This window comes from Cydia amplana, chromosome 15, assembly GCF_948474715.1.
Source record: "Cydia amplana chromosome 15, ilCydAmpl1.1, whole genome shotgun sequence".
Lineage (NCBI taxonomy): Eukaryota > Metazoa > Arthropoda > Insecta > Lepidoptera > Tortricidae > Cydia > Cydia amplana.
In genome coordinates this window covers 17,344,004-17,362,800 of record NC_086083.1, presented here as the reverse complement: position 1 = coordinate 17,362,800, position 18,797 = coordinate 17,344,004, and the positions used below count along the sequence as shown (strand labels likewise).

At 40.8% G+C, this 18,797-nt stretch overlaps 1 protein-coding gene across 1 annotated transcript; it reads right to left on the bottom strand.

The window, feature by feature from the left end:
• Positions 1-1,368: 1,368 nt before the first annotated feature.
• Positions 1,369-18,560, bottom strand: LOC134654682 (apoptosis-inducing factor 1, mitochondrial-like). Its single transcript, XM_063510161.1, is given in 10 exon segments — positions 1,369-1,452; positions 2,092-2,379; positions 7,188-7,417; positions 10,388-10,523; positions 11,692-12,038; positions 15,242-15,724; positions 15,857-15,908; positions 16,110-16,265; positions 18,136-18,191; positions 18,319-18,560. Coding segments are annotated over 10 exon segments (1,902 nt in total). The 5' UTR covers positions 18,401-18,560; the 3' UTR covers positions 1,369-1,380.
• Between the last annotated feature and the right edge of the window lie 237 nt (positions 18,561-18,797).

The window sequence follows — 18,797 nt, the reverse complement described above, 5'->3', positions numbered from 1 at the left end:
TTTTGTGCTGGCTGAAGCTAGAACCCTGAATGTAATAATAGGGCTTAACATGCTTAAGATATATTCTCAAAATCATTCAATTTGAACTAGTAGTTTAAGAATTATTGTACGTCAAAGTTCCTTATTTTCGACACTGACACACTCACTCACTCACTCACTCACTCACCTACGATCATCACAATTCTAAGGTATACCCACAAGCTTCAAATTTTAAACATAAGTAGTTTTCAGCTTATCAAGCCATAGAAAACCTAAAAATATTGCAATATCAGTCACGTTTTAAAGATCTAAGAACTGCATAAGTAAGTTTGTAATCCCATATAAATATATGCTATTACAAAGTTACTGTTGCAGTTCCTACAAATAGTAGGTAAAGTAAAGGTACATTACGATGTACGATGTGAGTATGAATGAAGATGTGTTTCTTTATGATATGTGTATACATAGTATGGGTATGAGTACCCGAAAAGAAGGACTGCCTACAAAAAGAGATGAGATCTCATCAAAAACATTACATGTAAAATGGTGCAAGTCTCGCAACGCTTCTACTAAAAAAAAAAAAAAAAAAAAAAAAAAAAAAAAAAAAAAAAAAAAAAAAAAAAAAAGTTTTGAGATGTAATGTGAAACCAAGTCGGTTATTTTAATCAGTGCCAGGGGGTGTTAAAACTGTATCAAATATATATCTTTAATTTGTAATACATATAATGACTTGGCAATCGCACATAATGCTTTACTCGTACCGTACTCGTAAATATGTGTAATGCTCGAACTGCAATTAGCGCTAGCGTTATGTTCAATTAGAAATATTTTTAATAGGTGACGATGATCCTTATGTCATTTTGCAGCCGTGCGATGGCCAAGTCATTATACGTATTGTATTATAAATTAAAGATATATATTTGATACAGTTTTAACACCCCCTGGCACTGATTAAAATAACCGACTTGGTTTCACATTACATCTCAAAACTTTTTTGTAGTAGAAGCGTTGCGAGACTTCCAACTTTTTACATGTAATGTTTTTGATGGGATATACTTTTCCTGGAGATCGGGCCATCAGTCGGATTGCGTAAAATGTTTTGACAACCGGACCGGTTACTAACGCCATCTAAGATCGCTTGGGACTACTAAATTCGTGATAAAATAGCTGTATAGTCTCAATGTAAATAAATTAGTAATATCAGTTGTAGACACTGACGCCATACTCGCAGCTGTAATTAGGTGTTGCCAAGGATCTGGTCTATGAATGAATGTAATAAAACGAGCGGGGAGGCAGTTGTGGCATGTTTATTGAAGTAGTATGTATGTATGCAATATGTACAGATAGGCGTGCGTGGTAGTGCGGCCGCGGCGTGTCCCGGCGTGTCCCGGCGTGTCCCGGCTAGTCCTCGTCGTGCGGCGCGAGCAGCTTCGCCACCTCGAACAGGTCCTCGAACTCGCCCTGCGCCAGCACCTGGACACCAAATACACACACTTCACTTTACCTACCTACTCATAACAAGCAACCTTCATATTTAATTTTGTTAAGGCCTTGTAGGTTCGTGTTTTACTCTCACTCTCACTGAGCGTAAGCGTGAGCGAGGTGGATGTGCGTGGTCGGGACCGCGGATATCATGATTTTGAATTTTAATTTATTGTATGTTTAAAAAAAAAAAAAAAAGTTCCGTCAAAAATAAAATTGCGCATTTTTGGAAGCAATTATTTAAAGTACGTTACAATTTTATCTATTGAGAGAAAGTCAAAAAATATGGATTTAAATCGATGAAATCATTAGACTAGAGAAAGGACTCAAGATTGCTAATTAAATTGTTGGCAAGTGTCTGTTTATCGAAAAAAGCTTTAAAAAAATTATAACTCTTACTAATGAAACCAAAAGAATGTAAATTATAATAAAGGTATGCCATATATTTGCCGTGACTTATTTTTCAAAGATGCTTTTCAACAAGAAGGCTCGTCAAGATTATTAAAATGTTAGTAAAGCTAATATTACGAAGTATAAATGGTATTGAAAAACAGGTTTGTCATAAGAGATTCATAAAATGATCAGTAATATTTTGGTCCGATTAGTGAGTATCACATGAGCAGCGCGCACCTGCCGGGCGACGTGCATGCGGTTGAACAGGTTCCAGAGCAGCACGCCGACGACGCGCCGCTCGCGCAGGTAGAACACGACGCCGCGCTCGTAGCGCTTGTCCGTCGGCGCGGCGTCGTCCGCCGCCGCCGCCGCTTCAGCGACGAGCGCGCCGTCCGGCGCCGCCGCCGCCGCCGCCGCCGCCGCCGCGCCGACCTCCGTGACGGCCGCCGCCGCCGACGCGTCGCTCACGGCGTCGGAAGAGAACACGCCCACCGTCGGCAGCCGAGAGTCCACAATGCCGATCGCCTGGAATTTATTACATTTGTTATGTCGTAGTGAAAATGTTTATACTGGAATTATTCTTATTTGCGTCTTTTGACACATTATGACTGACGTATACAGAGATGTAACTAACCCTAATCGATTGTCACAGCAAGCGATTACGATTGGATGGCACCTAGACTGAGGTATCGAATTGTGACATTTAATGAATTTTTATTTGAGATTTAAATAAAGCTAGAATTATATGGTTAATAAATAATAATAAGACGATATAATAAATTTAATAATCGTTTGTTATAAATATCGAATAACTTGTAAAATGATTTATAACAACATTTACCTAGATTTAATAATGATTAAAAAGTTGACGTGTAAAATGTATATTTTATGAATACCTAAAACATTGAATTGAATTGAATTGTCGCGACCTAAAATGAAAAATTTATATCGATTTACTTAGACGACTACCGATTCATAACGATTCATAACGGTGGTGTCCGGCCAACCCTAAATTAAAAAAAAAATTAAAACCGGCCAAGTGCGAGTCGGACTCGCGCACGGAGGGTTCCGCACCATCAACAAAAAATAGAGCAAAACAAGCAAAAAAACGGTCACCCATCCAAGTACTGACTCCGCCCGACGTTGCTTAACTTCGGTCAAAAATCACGTTTGTTGTATGGGAGCCCCACTTAAATCTATATTTTATTCTGTTTTTAGTATTTGTTGTTATAGCGGCAACAGAAATACATCATCTGTGAAAATTTCAACTGTCTAGCTATCACGCTTCGTGAGATACAGCCTGGTGACAGACGGACGGACGGACGGACGGACGGACGGACGGACGGACAGCGGAATCTTAGTAATAGGGTCCCGTTTTTACCCTTTGGGTACGGAACCCTAAAAAGACGTAAAACGTAAACGTTCGCAGTGCAATTATCTTCCTTTGTAATTTCGATGTGCAAGATATTTTACGTTCTATTGCTGTTGTCGGTGTCATGTGTCAAATGACGCAAATAGGACTGCACAAGGTATAATTGCTTTGTTATCGATTGAATAACATATATAAAATAAAATAGTAGTTTGTGTTACAAGGGATCAAAATGATATATTTCCGTCAAGGGCGTATATTGAATCCTGAATGAAGCTATGGATTCTACAATAGAATTCTGACCGTAGTGCGGGATTCAAGTGTTAACGCCCAAGACGAAATAATTTTGATACCGTGTGACACATACTGCTTTTCTCATCAACTATGAGGAAAAAAAATAAAATCTTAGTGTTGACACAATCTGATGCTTAAACAGATTATTTAACCTAAAAAAATAATGTGCAATAAAATGTAAAAATAGTGTGCTTGAACAGAAAAGTGCCACTTTGATCCCTCCTAGCAGGGAGGAAAAGTGCCACTTTGATCCCTCCTAGCAGGGAAGAAAAAGCTCTTTTCTGAATAGGAGGTGTGAAAAATCTATTTAATCATTGTTCGAGCCGATATGAAGTATTTTTAATTTGTTGTACAAATTCCCTAAAAGATGTCGCTGTTACATAAGAAAACTGAGTAACGCTAGTTTATCATAGAACCTATAAAAGAAACTGTACATATGTGAATAAATGTTTGGTAACGTAGCAACTTGTTTCAACAAAGTGGTCCTTCGAGTTGAGAAGAGAAGTGACTTAAGTGACATAGACAGTGCATTCAAAAGTGATCTTTAAGTATAGTTAGTAGAGTCTAAAATCAAGTAAAGTGTCAGTGAGTTAGAACATTTAGAAGTATTTCGAGAAGCCATCCATCAAAATTGTCATAAAAAATTACAAAATTAAAATTCAAGATTTCGGAAAGATTAAATAAATAACGCATATTTTCAAACCCACGAGCAAACGCAGAAAATTCGCCGCTTCAAATTAGTGTTATTTACAAGATCGAAATTCATTGACTTGGAAAAATACAATTTTAGAAATAGAACATGTGAAAATTTTTACACGTCAAACAAAACAAAAATAATTTCCATCTGAATTTTCTGTCGTATGAACAAAATCAAGAAAAATGTTTCAAGAATTTACAAGAATGAATAGCTGAGTGAGAACGTGTGTGTAAATTAATCCTTAAAGTGCAAATGAGCTACCTGCCATGTTCTTTTTCTAGAAGAGAAGAGATTCCGAGTTTCAGAGATATATTTCAAGTTGAGATTTCATGTTTTCTAAAACACAAAGATGTCGTTGCAAGATTTAATAGCGGAACAAGAATTTACGTATGGTAGAATACTAAAAGCTAGAGAAATTTTCAAAAATATATCAAACAAGAAGCTTACGATCGGTCATGTCAAAACCAGACTAGAATCCTTACAAGAATATTGGAGCCGATTCTCAGCGAATCATTCAAGAATAGTGAAGCAAGTGAAGCCCGAGGAACGAGACGCTTTTCACTATTTTAAGCAAAACATCTATTTCGAGTGCGAGGAAGTGTATATTGAGTTGAAAGCAGACATGACAGATATCCTAGAGCAATGGGCAGAAGAAGCAAACACCTTAAGTATTTTCAATTTACCATCCATGCCCCAATCATTCGAGCCTACACATACTGACACGATAGCGGAAGTCGACATCCAGAAAGAATCACAAGTCAAGTCACAGTCATTTCACACAATACCAGTAGCTAGATCTGAGTTATGCGAGCAGAATCATTCACTAAGTAAAGAGTTTCAAGAAATAATAAACAAAAGCCATCACTCGTTGTTGCGGAGAGAGTACAAAAGAACATCTTACCAATCTCAAGAGTCAGAAAACATGGAGTTGAAGAGCATAGAATCAAGCTACGAGATAAAAAACAAGCAAGAATTCAAGCGAGATGTAGAAACGAGCGAAAAATCGAAGCACAAACCTAAAATAGATACGGAGACGAACAGAGATTTCAAACCCGAGTATAAGCGAGAGAGAATAATAGAGATTCACGAAGACGTGCAAAGAGATCGAACTTTCATTAGCATGTACTTAAGAGATGAGATTAACCACATGCTAAAGAAGTTAGAATTCAGAGAAATAGAGATAAAGATACATATAACAGGAGAGACAGGAGAAAAACTGTACGAGAAAGGAGTCATAAAAGAAGAGGACGATTATCGAGAGATAGCGTCAAACCGCTGGAGGTCTACTGAGAATGTTTTGTGTAGGAGAAACAAAAGCGTGATACACAGAGAGAGGAAGATTCAAACAAACATCCGATTCATGGCCTCTAAACAATCCTTGAATAGCCTCCGTGCCGAAGTAAACCTTCCAATTTTGAGAATTTGTCTCTGGAAGCCCTGGCAGTCTAAGTTCCTAAATCGATTAAAAGAAAGGTGGAAGTGAAGACAGTATACACATGAGCTATCGAAGAGAAGATTTTTTATTTTTAGTAATGTTTATTTTATTATTAAGAAATGACATTCTGTCATTTAGGCGGGAGTATGTTCGAGCCGATATGAAGTATTTTTAATTTGTTGTACAAATTCCCTAAAAGATGTCGCTGTTACATAAGAAAACTGAGTAACGCTAGTTTATCATAGAACCTATAAAAGAAACTGTACATATGTGAATAAATGTTTGGTAACGTAGCAACTTGTTTCAACAAAGAATCTGGTCATAAAATTTCATGTCTGGGGTTTCAAATCTGTCGTTTACATTTTTTGACCATAGCGTTAGCGAAAGTCTCCATTTTAACTCGGGCATTTTGCTTTCGTATGTCCGGAACCGGATGTTCTCCTCTACAGGTCGCAATTATTGTCATGAAATTTTATGACCAGATTCTATGAATAGATTTTTTTGTCGATCCAGTTTTTGGAAACTTTTCAAAATGCGGAAATTGGCATAAAAGACTTAATAAGCGTCATTTGTAACACCGGCCGTCAAAGTGATGTAACTATAGACAGGAAGGACGACATTAGACAAAGGAAATATTCCCAATTAATATGAACTTGCAGTCGTGCACACACACAACACTGCACGGCGTGGTCGTGGTGCGTCACGTGGTGCGTGTGCTGTAGGCAGTAGTTACCTCGTAGCCCAGCTGCGGGCCCAGGTCGCTCCAGAACATGCTCTGGTGCGTGTAGGGCTCGGGCTGGCGGTCGCCGGCCATGTTCTGCGCGGCGCGCCGCCCCGACAGCACGGCGTGGTCGTGGTGCGTCACGTGGTGCGTGTGCTGTAGGCAGTAGTTACCTCGTAGCCCAGCTGCGGGCCCAGGTCGCTCCAGAACATGCTCTGGTGCGTGTAGGGCTCGGGCTGGCGGTCGCCGGCCATGTTCTGCGCGGCGCGCCGCCCCGACAGCACGGCGTGGTCGTGGTGCGTCACGTGGTGCGTGTGCTGTAGGCAGTAGTTACCTCGTAGCCCAGCTGCGGGCCCAGGTCGCTCCAGAACATGCTCTGGTGCGTGTAGGGCTCGGGCTGGTGGTCGCCGGCCATGTTCTGCGCGGCGCGCCGCCCCGACAGCACGGCGTGGTCGTGGTGCGTCACGTGGTGCGTGTGCTGTAGGCAGTAGTTACCTCGTAGCCCAGCTGCGGGCCCAGGTCGCTCCAGAACATGCTCTGGTGCGTGTAGGGCTCGGGCTGGCGGTCGCCGGCCATGTTCTGCGCGGCGCGCCGCCCCGACAGCACGGCGTGGTCGTGGTGCGTCACGTGGTGCGTGTGCTGTAGGCAGTAGTTACCTCGTAGCCCAGCTGCGGGCCCAGGTCGCTCCAGAACATGCTCTGGTGCGTGTAGGGCTCGGGCTGGCGGTCGCCGGCCATGTTCTGCGCGGCGCGCCGCCCCGACAGCACGGCGTGGTCGTGGTGCGTCACGTGGTGCGTGTGCTGTAGGCAGTAGTTACCTCGTAGCCCAGCTGCGGGCCCAGGTCGCTCCAGAACATGCTCTGGTGCGTGTAGGGCTCGGGCTGGTGGTCGCCGGCCATGTTCTGCGCGGCGCGCCGCCCCGACAGCACGGCGTGGTCGTGGTGCGTCACGCGGCGCCGCCCGAGCGTCACGTCGTGGAAGCACGCCACGTCGCCCGCCGCCCACACGCTGCTGCGCGCCTGCAGCTCCGCGTTCACCACGATGCCGCCTAACATCGTATTCAAATACTCTATTATATAATAATAGGGGCCAGACGTCGAGTTGCGGAAAATCGCCCGAACTACAATACCATTTTTTTTAACGATTATGCACTGCACAGACAGGGTTTGAACGTCTCCGATTACGTGTTACTTCTGGGTTAAATGACAATGTTTTATGCTTCCTATTTGTTACCCGCCGTATAAACAAGCCTCGTACAGGTAGCACTTTACAGCCATGGTAAAGTTGAACCGTCGGGAACATAAAACACACGGCACTCACACGGCTTGATGTAGGACTCCTCTAAGAGTGAGGTGATGGTCTTTAAAGCAGGTCAAATTAAGCCATATTTTGTACCTCCCGTTACTCTTGGAGGGGTTGTGCAAAGTTTTAAGTATCTTGGTCACATACTTACCGAGGATCTCTCTGATGACCAAGATATAGAAAGAGAGCGTAGGGCATTATCAGTGAGGAATAATATGCTGGCCTGCAGGTTCGCGAAATGCTCTACAGAGGTAAAAATTGCGCTATTTAAAGCCAATCATTTTACTCGAGCGCCCTCAAGCGCCTCAAGTATACTAAACGAGCTTATAATGCCCTAAGAGTGCAATATAATAATGCTTTCAGAATGCTGTTGGGGCTACCCAGATGGCGCAGTGCCTCAGGCATGGTTGTCATGGCCCGAACGGACGACTTCTATGCAATCATGCGAAAAAAAATTGTATCAATGTGGAGACGGGTAAGAAATAGCCACAACAGCATCCTGAAAATGATTGCAGGCAGATCCGACTGTCCAATTCAAAAATACTGGGTTGGGCAAGTCAAATCAGTTTGGCAATATGTCAAGTGATTTTGTTTCTAGTTTATAATCTATAATTTTAATGTAATTTGTAATTGAACTAAATTTAATTGACTTTTAATTTTAATCATAATGGAATTTAAGTTAATTTATTTAATATTTTAATTTAATTGTATTTATTTTACAATTTATGAACTCTACTAATATAGTTTTTAAGCACAGTGTAAACTAACAGAATATTGGCGGACAGACCTGAAATAAAGATATTCAATTTCTTTTTCAATTTCAAAAAAGCAGCCAAGTGCGAGTCGGACTCGCCCATGAAGGGTTCCGTATTTAGGCGATTTATGACGTATAAAAAAAAAACTACTTACTAGATCTCGTTCAAACCAATTTTCGGTGGAAGTTTACATGGTAATGTACATCATATATTTTTTTTAGTTTTATCATTCTCTTATTTTAGAAGTTACAGGGGGGGGGGACACACATTTTACCACTTTGGAAGTGTCTCTCGCGCAAACTATTCAGTTTAGAAAAAAATGATATTAGATACCTCAATATCATTTTTCAAGACCTATCCATAGATACCCCACACGTATAGGTTTGATGAAAAAAAATTTTTTGAGTTTCAGTTCGAAGTATGGGGAACCCCAAAAATTTATTGTTTTATTTCTATTTTTGTGTGAAAATCTTAATGCGGTTCACAGAATACATCTACTTACCAAGTTTCAACAGTATAGTTCTTATAGTTTCGGAGAAAAGTGGCTGTGACATACGGACGGACAGACAGACGGACAGACGGACAGACAGACAGACATGACGAATCTATAAGGGTTCCGTTTTTTGCCATTTGGCTACGGAACCCTAAAAAGGTCAATTTTTTAAGCTATAGTTTGTTTTTACTTAATTAGTAAGTTGTATTGTTTGTTTATTTCTTTGTTTTTATGAATAAATAAAACAAAATTTACATTTAATACTCGGTCTGAAAATGCGGAAGCTAATATGAGAGCTTTTAACCGAATAATATGGCATATACAGGGTGGATTTTCTTTCTGGGTCAGTGAGGGCAGCTACCAGATCCCGTGCTGCTACGAGAAAACGGTCTTAGAAGACCTTCCCTCGATTTCAAATTAATGAAGATTGGCTTTTACAGATTTTTAAAAAACATACAGGGTGCGAGAAAAAGGTCATTTTTGACAAACTTTTTTATTGATGCCAAAAAAAATTTCCGGCTAGAAAAGCCACAAATCGAGGAAAATTTTTCCCATACTTTTTTTTTATACCACATCGGTGGCAAACAAGCATACGGGCCGCCTGATGGTAAGCAGTCACCGTAGCCTATGGACGCCTGCAACTCCAGAGGTGATTTGTATGAAAATGAAAACTTTTATTTTTCACATGCTATTTTTGTATGCCAATCGATTCCATTTTTATCCAGTATCAATAGTTTGCTAGGGGTCAACTTTCGATAATGTACTAAAACGCCACAAATTAATAAAAACGTTTTCCATACATTTACTATGGAGAAAACGTGAATGAATGAACGTTTATTCACAAGAACATATGGTACAGTACAGTACAGTGGATGTGAAATTTTATTCACAATTTTCTATCTCGCCCATCAGTCTTACAGCAATGTCTTCATACAGTATTATGATCCTTAAATGTAACAGGACTGATTTGGGGTTGATTGTTTTTCTAGCCGGAAATTTTTTTTGGTTCCATACAAGCTTTTGACACACATTTTACCACTTTGGAAGTGTCTCTCGCGCAAACTATTTAGTTTAGAAAAAATGATATTAGAAACCTCAATATCATTTTTGAAGACCTATCCATAGATACCCCACACGTATGGGTTTGATGAAATAAAATTTTGAGTTACAGTTCTAAGTATGGTGAACCCCCAAAATGTATCGTTTTTTTTTGTGTGAAAATCTTAATGCGGTTCACAGTATACATCTACTTACCAAGTTTCAACAGTATAGTTCTTATAGTTTCGGAAAAAAGTGGCTGTGACATACGGACGGACAGACAGACGGACAGACAGACAGACAGACAGACAGACATGACGAATCCATAAGGGTTCCGTTTTTTTCCATTTGGCTACGGAACCCTAAAGATACTTTCGAGGCTATCAGCCCGTGAAAGGTGGACGAGGAGAGATGAAGAAATAGTAGATACCGAGTTGGGGGTGCAGCTCGAGTCCGGCGGGCCCCGCGAGCTCCACGGCGGGCTCGGCGCCCACGCACTCCACCACCACGTCGGCCGCCAGCTCCGCGCATGCGCCCTCGCCCTGTCCCTCTCCCACACCCTGTCCCTGTCCCTCCGTCGCCGTCGCCGGCCGCAGCTGCAGGTGCACGCGCCCCTCCTTCATCGAGCACGACGCAATCTCACCTAAAACACAGTTTTGAATGTTACTCAAAATGTCTCCGCAGTGTTTAAACAAGTTGCAGCGTTCCCGAACATTTATTCTGATACTGTTAAATGACATTGCGTTATATAGGCTCTATCAAAAAATAACGTTATCCGGTTTGCGTCAGGGACGGCGACATCGTTAAGGAAATTTGGACATCACACTAAACGGGAGTTCCCAAAAAATCAAGAAAAAAAGTCGATTCGCCCAAATTATTGCTACGTAATAACAGTTTCGTATCAAATTACTAATCTTATTAACAATCTGGGGGCACGGCAGTGCCCCCGCCAAGTCGAGCAAAACAGACGCACGCACGGCCGTACCATGTGTATTAAAAATTAAAGATATCATATTGATACCCCCCGGCACTCACTAAAATAACCGACTTGGTTTCACATAACATCTCAAAACATTTTTGTAGTAGAAGAATTGCGTTGCGAGACTTGCATCTTTTTACATGTAATGTTTTTGATGGGATATATTATACAGGGTAGATTTTCTTTTTGGGTCAGTGAGGGCAGCTATCAGATCCCGTACAGCTACGCGAAATTGGTCTTAGAAGACCTTCCCACGATTTCAAATGAATGAAGATTGGCTATTACAGATTTTGGAAAAAAACATACAGGTGCGAGAAAAAGGTCATTTTTGACAAACTTTTTTTTGATGCCAATCGATCCCATTCCTATTGAGGATCAAAAGCTTGTATTGAAGCAAAAAAAAATTTCCGGCTAAAAAAGCCACAAATCGAGGAAAAGTTTTCCCATACAATTTGTATGAAAATGAAATGAAAATTTTTCACATGCTATTTTTGTATGCCAATAGATTCCATTCCTATCCAGTATCAATAGTTTCCTAGGGGTCAACTTACGGTAATGTACTAAAAAGCCCAAAAAGAAAATCCACCCCGTATAGGAATCGATACAGGGTAAATTGTATATTAGGAATCAAAATACGGCACAATACGCAGCTTCCATACTAAACGATTGAACACCACATTTTGTAATTTGTGGCTTTTCTAGTACTACCTTAGGTCGCGCGACTCGTAAAATCCTAAAACAAATCGAAATAGTACGTGTAAAATAAAAGTAGGCTAACGGGCGGGCAGCAGCGTGACGCCCTGCGCCCGGAGGCGGCGCGCCGCGTCGGCCGCCAGGTACGGCGGCAGCAGGTCCTGCAGCGGCGCGGGCTCGCGGCACAGCTGCACCACCTGCACCGACTCGCCGCGCGCGCGCACGCGCTCGGCCAGCGACGCCGCCAGCTCGGCGGCCAGCAGCCCGGCGCCCACCACCACCACGCGCGTCGTGCTCGGCTCCTGCAGCACGCGCGCCAGCCTGGCAACGTCGCGCACCGAGTGCAGCGCCAGCGCGCGCCCCGCCGCCGCCGCCGGCGCCAGAGCGGGCAGCCGCGCGGGCACCGAGCCTGCGCAGTGTGCACAAGTATATGTAGTGCTGCCGGAGCCAATACCTGAACTATGTAGGTACTTCCGACAAATACAGGGCACTAACTAAATTACTCTCAATTCTTTTACATTGCACGATATGGTCTCGAAGGTGGCGTATTATATACAGGGTGGATTTTCTTTTTGGGTCAGTGAGGGCAGCTCCCAGATCCCGTGCCGCTCCGAGAAAACGGTCTTAGAAGACCTTCCCTCGATTTCAAATTAATGAAGATTGGCTTTTACAGATTTTGGAAAAAACACAGGGTGCGAGAAAAAGGTCATTTTTGACTAACTTTTTTTTGATGCAAATCGATCCCATTCCTATTGAGGAACAAAAGCTTGTATGGAACCAAAAAAAAATTTCCGGCTAGAAAAACCACAAATTGAGGAAAGCTTTTCCCATACAATTTGTATGAAAATGAAAACATTTATCTTTCACATACTATTTTTGTATGCCAATCTATTCCATTCCTATCCTGTTCGGTGGAATGCACCTTTAACACGTTTTAAGCCCCGTGCGGCGTGTGCAAGACGCGTTAACCAATAATTTGGATTAACCCAAATTCAGTGTACTTTTCGGATCCATCGCGGCCGGGTGCATTCGATCATTATAACAATTATGAATCCATGGATTCGGGTTAAATAAATCCCACCAAAAACATTTTCATGTAAAATGTTGCCAAGACGAAACCATAAGGCTCGCACTGACAAAAAGTTATCAGATCTCTTGTAGAGCCAAGCTTCTAACTCTACAGGCCCTACCTTCACAGACTCTACACCTTAGTCCAAATATGTGGCTTGACCGTTTCGTCACATGGGCGTTAGGTGAAACATGTATTCACTATTCATTATTTTTTATTATAAAATAGTTCTTATAATAATGAAACGGCCAAGCCACATATTTTGACTAAGGTGTAGAGTCTGTGAAGGTAGGGCCTGTAGAGTTAGAAGCTTGGCTCTACAAGAGATCTGATAACTTTTTGTCAGTGCGAGCCTTATGGTTTCGTCTTGTAGTGTTGAGTCGCTCACTCGTGAGGCACCTCATTTGTACCACTCATTTTGTTAATTTGTCGCAGTACTTCGTACCGCAAAAATGTCTTACTTCACTCCTCTATTCATTTTACTTGATTCTAAAATTATCTATCTACTAAAAGTTCTATTCTTAACCTCCAGAATTGCACTCCAATTAAATGTTACTATTTATTTATTTATAAAGGAAGTGATGAATACATAAATATTTATATACATTAAATATTTTTGTTGCCGTTGGAATTAATGGAATAGTCGACGCTGAAAATATGCTAGTTACCTCACCTCATTTGAAGTAAGACATTGTAACACCTCATTTTAGAAAATGAGGTACTCATACAAACTCATTTTAAATTGATGTCCTACCCATCACTATCGTCTTGGCAACATTTTACATGAAAATGTTTTTGGTGGGATTTCACATCTTTTTGTAAGTTGCTTATGACAATCTTCTGATTTAAAGGGTTGCGGGTGATTTACTATTAAAAATCCTGAAATACGTACCTGGGGGCATATTTTATATACAATCTGCTTTTTACTGATTCCCCATACAAACTTCAACCCCCTTTTTCCCCTAACGCCTTTTTTCACCCCTTTTCACCCTTACGGGATGATTTTGGGGTTGAAACTATTTTATATCCTTCTCCATAACAATAACTATCTACATACCAAATTTCAACTAAATCGGTTCCGCGGTTATTGATTTCCCATACAAAATTCCACCCCCCTTTTCACCCCCTTAGGGGCTAATAATTTAAAGTTTTTAAATTTTTTTGTTGTTTGTGGACTAATATTATCTCACATACCAAATTTCAGCTTCCTAAGACTTCAGGAAGTACCCTAGAGGTTTTGATGATCAACTGTGAGTGAGTGAGTCAGTGACGAAATCGGGGTTTTTTAGACATTAATAAAATCTTAAATATAAGAGCTATGCAATTGAAATTTTTTATGCTTAATAAGTCCACTATTGACATCATATCCCCAGAGTTTTGTTTATCTGGTATAATCCAAACCCAAGTTAAGAGGGTTAAAAAAAACGACGAAGCGCTTCGAGAAAAGGTAGGTAGTGCCCTTGCGCTTCGCTTTGCTCGTCTTGGCGGGGGCACTACCGTGCCCCCAGATAATTGAATAACATTTTATAACATAACTTTTAACAATCACATAACTATTAACATTTTAACATTAATAAACATTTTCTCTACTTTTCTCTCGACTTTTAACATACAACGCGAATCAATAGAATCCTAGGGATCAAGTTACGGTAATGTACTAAAAAGCCACAAATTAATAAAAACTTTTTCCATACATTTACTATGGACAGAACATGAAATTTTATTCACAATTTTCTATCTGCCCGGTCAGTCCTGTTACATTTAAGGATCATAATACTGTATGAAGACATTGCTGTAGGACTGATGGGCGAGATAGAAAATTGTGAATAAAATTTCACGTTCTCTCCATAGTAAATGTATGGAAAAAGTTTTTAATAATTTTCATACAAATTGTATGGGAAAAGCTTTCCTCGATTTGTGGCTTTTCTAACCGGAATTTTTTTGTTGGTTCCATACAAGCTTTTGATCCTCAATAGGAATGGGATCGATTAGCATCAAAAAAAGAGTTTGTCAAAATTACCTTTTTCTCGCATCCTGTATGTTTTTTCCAAAATCTGTAAAAGTCAATCTTCATTCATTTGAAATCGAGGGAAGGTCTTCTAAGACCGTTTTATCGTAGCAGCACGGGATCTGGTAGCTGCCCTCACTGACCCAAAAAGAAAATCCACCCTGTATAACTATTATGTAAATATTATTATTAGGTGTAATTGTGACCCTGTAATAGGCTTGTCATCTCTTATTCACTGGTGCTACTTTGTATTGATAGATGTTGGATCTCCATAATAAAAATAAATAAATATTAGTTAGAGCAAAGTAAGAAGGTAGGCAAATAGTTAAAAAAAATAAAAAATCCGAACTCTAAAACTCACGTAGCATAAGGGTTAAAAAACCTTCAAACGGCCTAATCTGAAACGTCATCTGAATCATCTATCATAATAAAACTTAACTTTGTAATTTGTGTCGGTATTATAGTAGAGAAAAAAAGGAAAATAATAACATTTTGCCATTCGAAGAACAAACATGAACAAGAGTTAGCGACTGACCAGTAGCGATGAGGCACTTGTCGAAGGTGAGTGTGGCGGGCGGGTGGCCGGGCGCGCTGAGCTCGGCGCTGCGCTCGGCCAGGTCGAGCCTCGAGACCCGCCAGCCCCGCGCCAGCCCCGCCCCCGCGCCGCCCTCGCGCAGCCGCTCCAGCGGCGTGTAGAAGGACAGCGGCTCGTACACCAGCCGGCGCTGCTTGCCGTTGTACTGCGTGAAGGTGAGCGACAGCGGGTCGGCGGCGGCGGCGGCCAGCTCGGGCCGGCGCCACAGCTCCTTGCTGAGCGGCGGCCGCATGTAGGGCGGCGCGCGCTCGGCGCCCGCGAGCAGCAGCGCCGCGTCGGGCCGCGCCGCCCGCAGCGCGCGCAGCGCCGCGAACGCCGCCGTGCCGCCGCCCACCACGAGGAACTCCACGTGGGCAGGGAGCGAGGCGCCGGTCGCCGGGTACAATACACCCTCCTCCGAGTGCTCGTCTTCCGGCTTTAACTCTGCGAACCCGGCCATCATCGTTTATCACACGCGACAACTTTTGCTGACCACACATACTTTGACTACCTAAGTAAAAACAATACTAATCCAGTTAACAATGGATCATGGCATATTTTAATTAAACTACTCACTTTTAACTTCCTTCTTTGTTGTGTCATCTTTTATCTTACTGAAGTAATACACCTGAAAACAAAAGCATTATGAGTAAAGAACGAACAGGACCAGGTTGCTGGAAGAGATCGCTTTTTAGGGGTAAGTTGTTACCTCGTTATATTCTTTTTTTTTTTTCATTTATTTTACTTACCCAGAAACAACATTTAAGTATCTAATTTGTGCAAAAAAAAAATGATATACTCGAAATATGTATAAGAGTGTAAAACTTACCCCACCAAGTGAAGAGGTAAGCGCCACCGCGGCCGCTAGGGCGACCCACGAGCGTCGCGGCGGGGGCGGTGGAGGCGGCGGTGGCGGTGGCGGGGGCGGTGCGGGGCAGGCGGGCGCCGCGGCCGGCTCGCCCGCACCCGCCGTCCTCAGCACCGTCTAACACAGAACACCTATTTACTATAAGCTCTCAATGTTAGTGGGCTCAGTTAAGTGGCCACCCTAAAGACAACTTGTATGTACCGACCACAATTAATAGTCAGATTGTGCTTTGTGAAGTCTGTCAACAGAGAACTACGAAACTTAGCTACATTGTAGCACAGTTTGGTGCAACCCTAAGAGTACATTGACTACATTTTTTGGTGTGAATAGCTTCCCATTATAAAAATAAAGATATAATAATAACACAATCACTACAATCGGTAGAGGACAGAGGTACCTAGTTGCTACTCATATAAAAGATGGACATTGAAAGTAAAAAAATGAGAGTAAGTACCAGTAGGGCAGAGGCAGACCGACCAGCCAACAAGCTAATAACCTGACTTGAGCAACCGGAAAACAAGTGATAATGATGTCTAAAAACAAACAAACAACATTGGACAGAGCTGGAGAAGCTTCACCCAAAGAGGGTTCAGGTGTGAGAGGTTATTTTATTGATTTATTTATTGTATGAGAATTAAATACCATTTGGGACCAACTGAATCAAAAGAAGCCAGTAACAGTCGTGATAATTCTACAGTTCATAGTATTATCACTGGCTGTAACTTAAGAGACTTATGAAATAGGAAAAATATGATGGTATGTACTTATAGAACAGATTTATATAGCTGATAGAAACTCAAACAACAATGACCAGAGTAGGTGACAAAGTTTGCACAATCATTATTATTATTCCATTTTCATTTTCTCTCTGGCAACAAGTCAAGTCAGTGACTCCTCAAGGTGTCACATAATTAACTCCACCATTTGAAAAACATATTTACCGTTTTGTATTTTCTTTTCCTTGTACGCTTGAAAATATAGAGCACAGGTAAAGAATTAATTTCTATGCAAAAGCAGAATATAATACTTGTCAAATTGGTACATAATAGTAGTTTATGCAACAGTGATATAATAAGGGTTCTTAAAATTCAAGGGTCGAAGTTACAAAACGAGACGTAGTCGAGTTTTGTAAAAAAAGACCCGAGAATTTTAAGAACCAATTATGAGCTGTTGCATACATTACTTTTTCTATGACAGCTGCAGCAAAAAAAAAAAAAAAAAAAAAAAAAAAAAAAAAAAAAAAAAAAAAAAAGTTATTATTAAAAAAAAGAGATTATTAAAAAAAAGAGTTATTATTTAAAAAAAATTGAGTTATTATTTAAAAAAAAAAGAGTTATTATTTAAAAAAAAAAGAGTTATTATTTAAAAAAAAAAAAGAGTTATTATTGTAAATGAAAACATACCTCTTTCAATCAAGATGATCGGAACTTGTATCTTTACAAAAAATAAAGCAGTTGTATTATACTCATAAGATGACTGCTAGCAGTCATCTTATGAGCCTATAGACAAAGCATTCAAATGACATTGCTTTAGATATCACTGTCAGTCATTTAATTGACACATTTAAGTGCTGGAGTAGAAAAAATAATATAATTATACAGGTGAATGTATGTTTTTATTACCCACATATGATCCATAAGTAATATTGTTTTTATCATATTGAACTTAGCTAAGCACAAATCACATGTTCCTATATTCTGCCTGTCATTATGTAAGTCTATGGGTACAATATGAAGTGTTTACAAGCAGACCATGTGCAGAATTGCAGATAAGTACTGTTTCAAAAAAGTAAATCAATAATTTACTTACTCCTATTCATATAATCCAATAAACACTATCTATTTATTAGAATATCTGCTTTATGAATACTTAACAAATGGTTCTAATCTTAGTGAAGCAGAACAAAGCTAAGATATGACAATATTCAGCTGAGCTCTCTAGCAATATGGGAAGAATTGGTTGAGAACAGAATCAGTAGAGACCTTACCTCACCACCGGCGTTGTGTGTGTTGTGCGCTGTGGATGTTGTGTGCATCGCGGAGCCTGCAACACGGACTCGTTTAGCACTCCAACATACACTTACATATTAACTACACAAATGATGTAGGACACAATAGAATTTAATGTATAGTTTAACAGATTAGCAAGTAGCTTAGAGTGGATTACTGACGGAATAGTTTGTAGGCATCCCGGCGAGCGAGCGCCTCGAGTCCCTGCCCGTCGCAGCACAGACGCGACACAGCCCGCAGCATGACACCGAACACTGCTAATACACTCTAAACAAAACGCTTCTAAATCAAACGACCGTTTCTCCTAGCTATTAATTTCATTGTCGTACATTTGAATAAATCGATTTTTATTAGTCCGAAAAGTAATTATTTAGGTTAGGCTTTAGGTCGACATATGATGACAATTATCTGACAGATCATGACAGTTTAGATAAGAAACAGTTTGAGACATTGTTAAAAACGACTCAAGATTCGAGATTGTGCGATACCTTTGGATACCTTTAATATGTGACAAAAATAATTTGTATCTTTCCTTTAAGTTAGTACGTTTGAGAGGGACAAAAGGGCTGTAACCTGAATTGGAGTAAAAGAGAAAGATGTGAATTTCAGTGTGCCCTCAGCCCTCAGGTTCATCAACGTA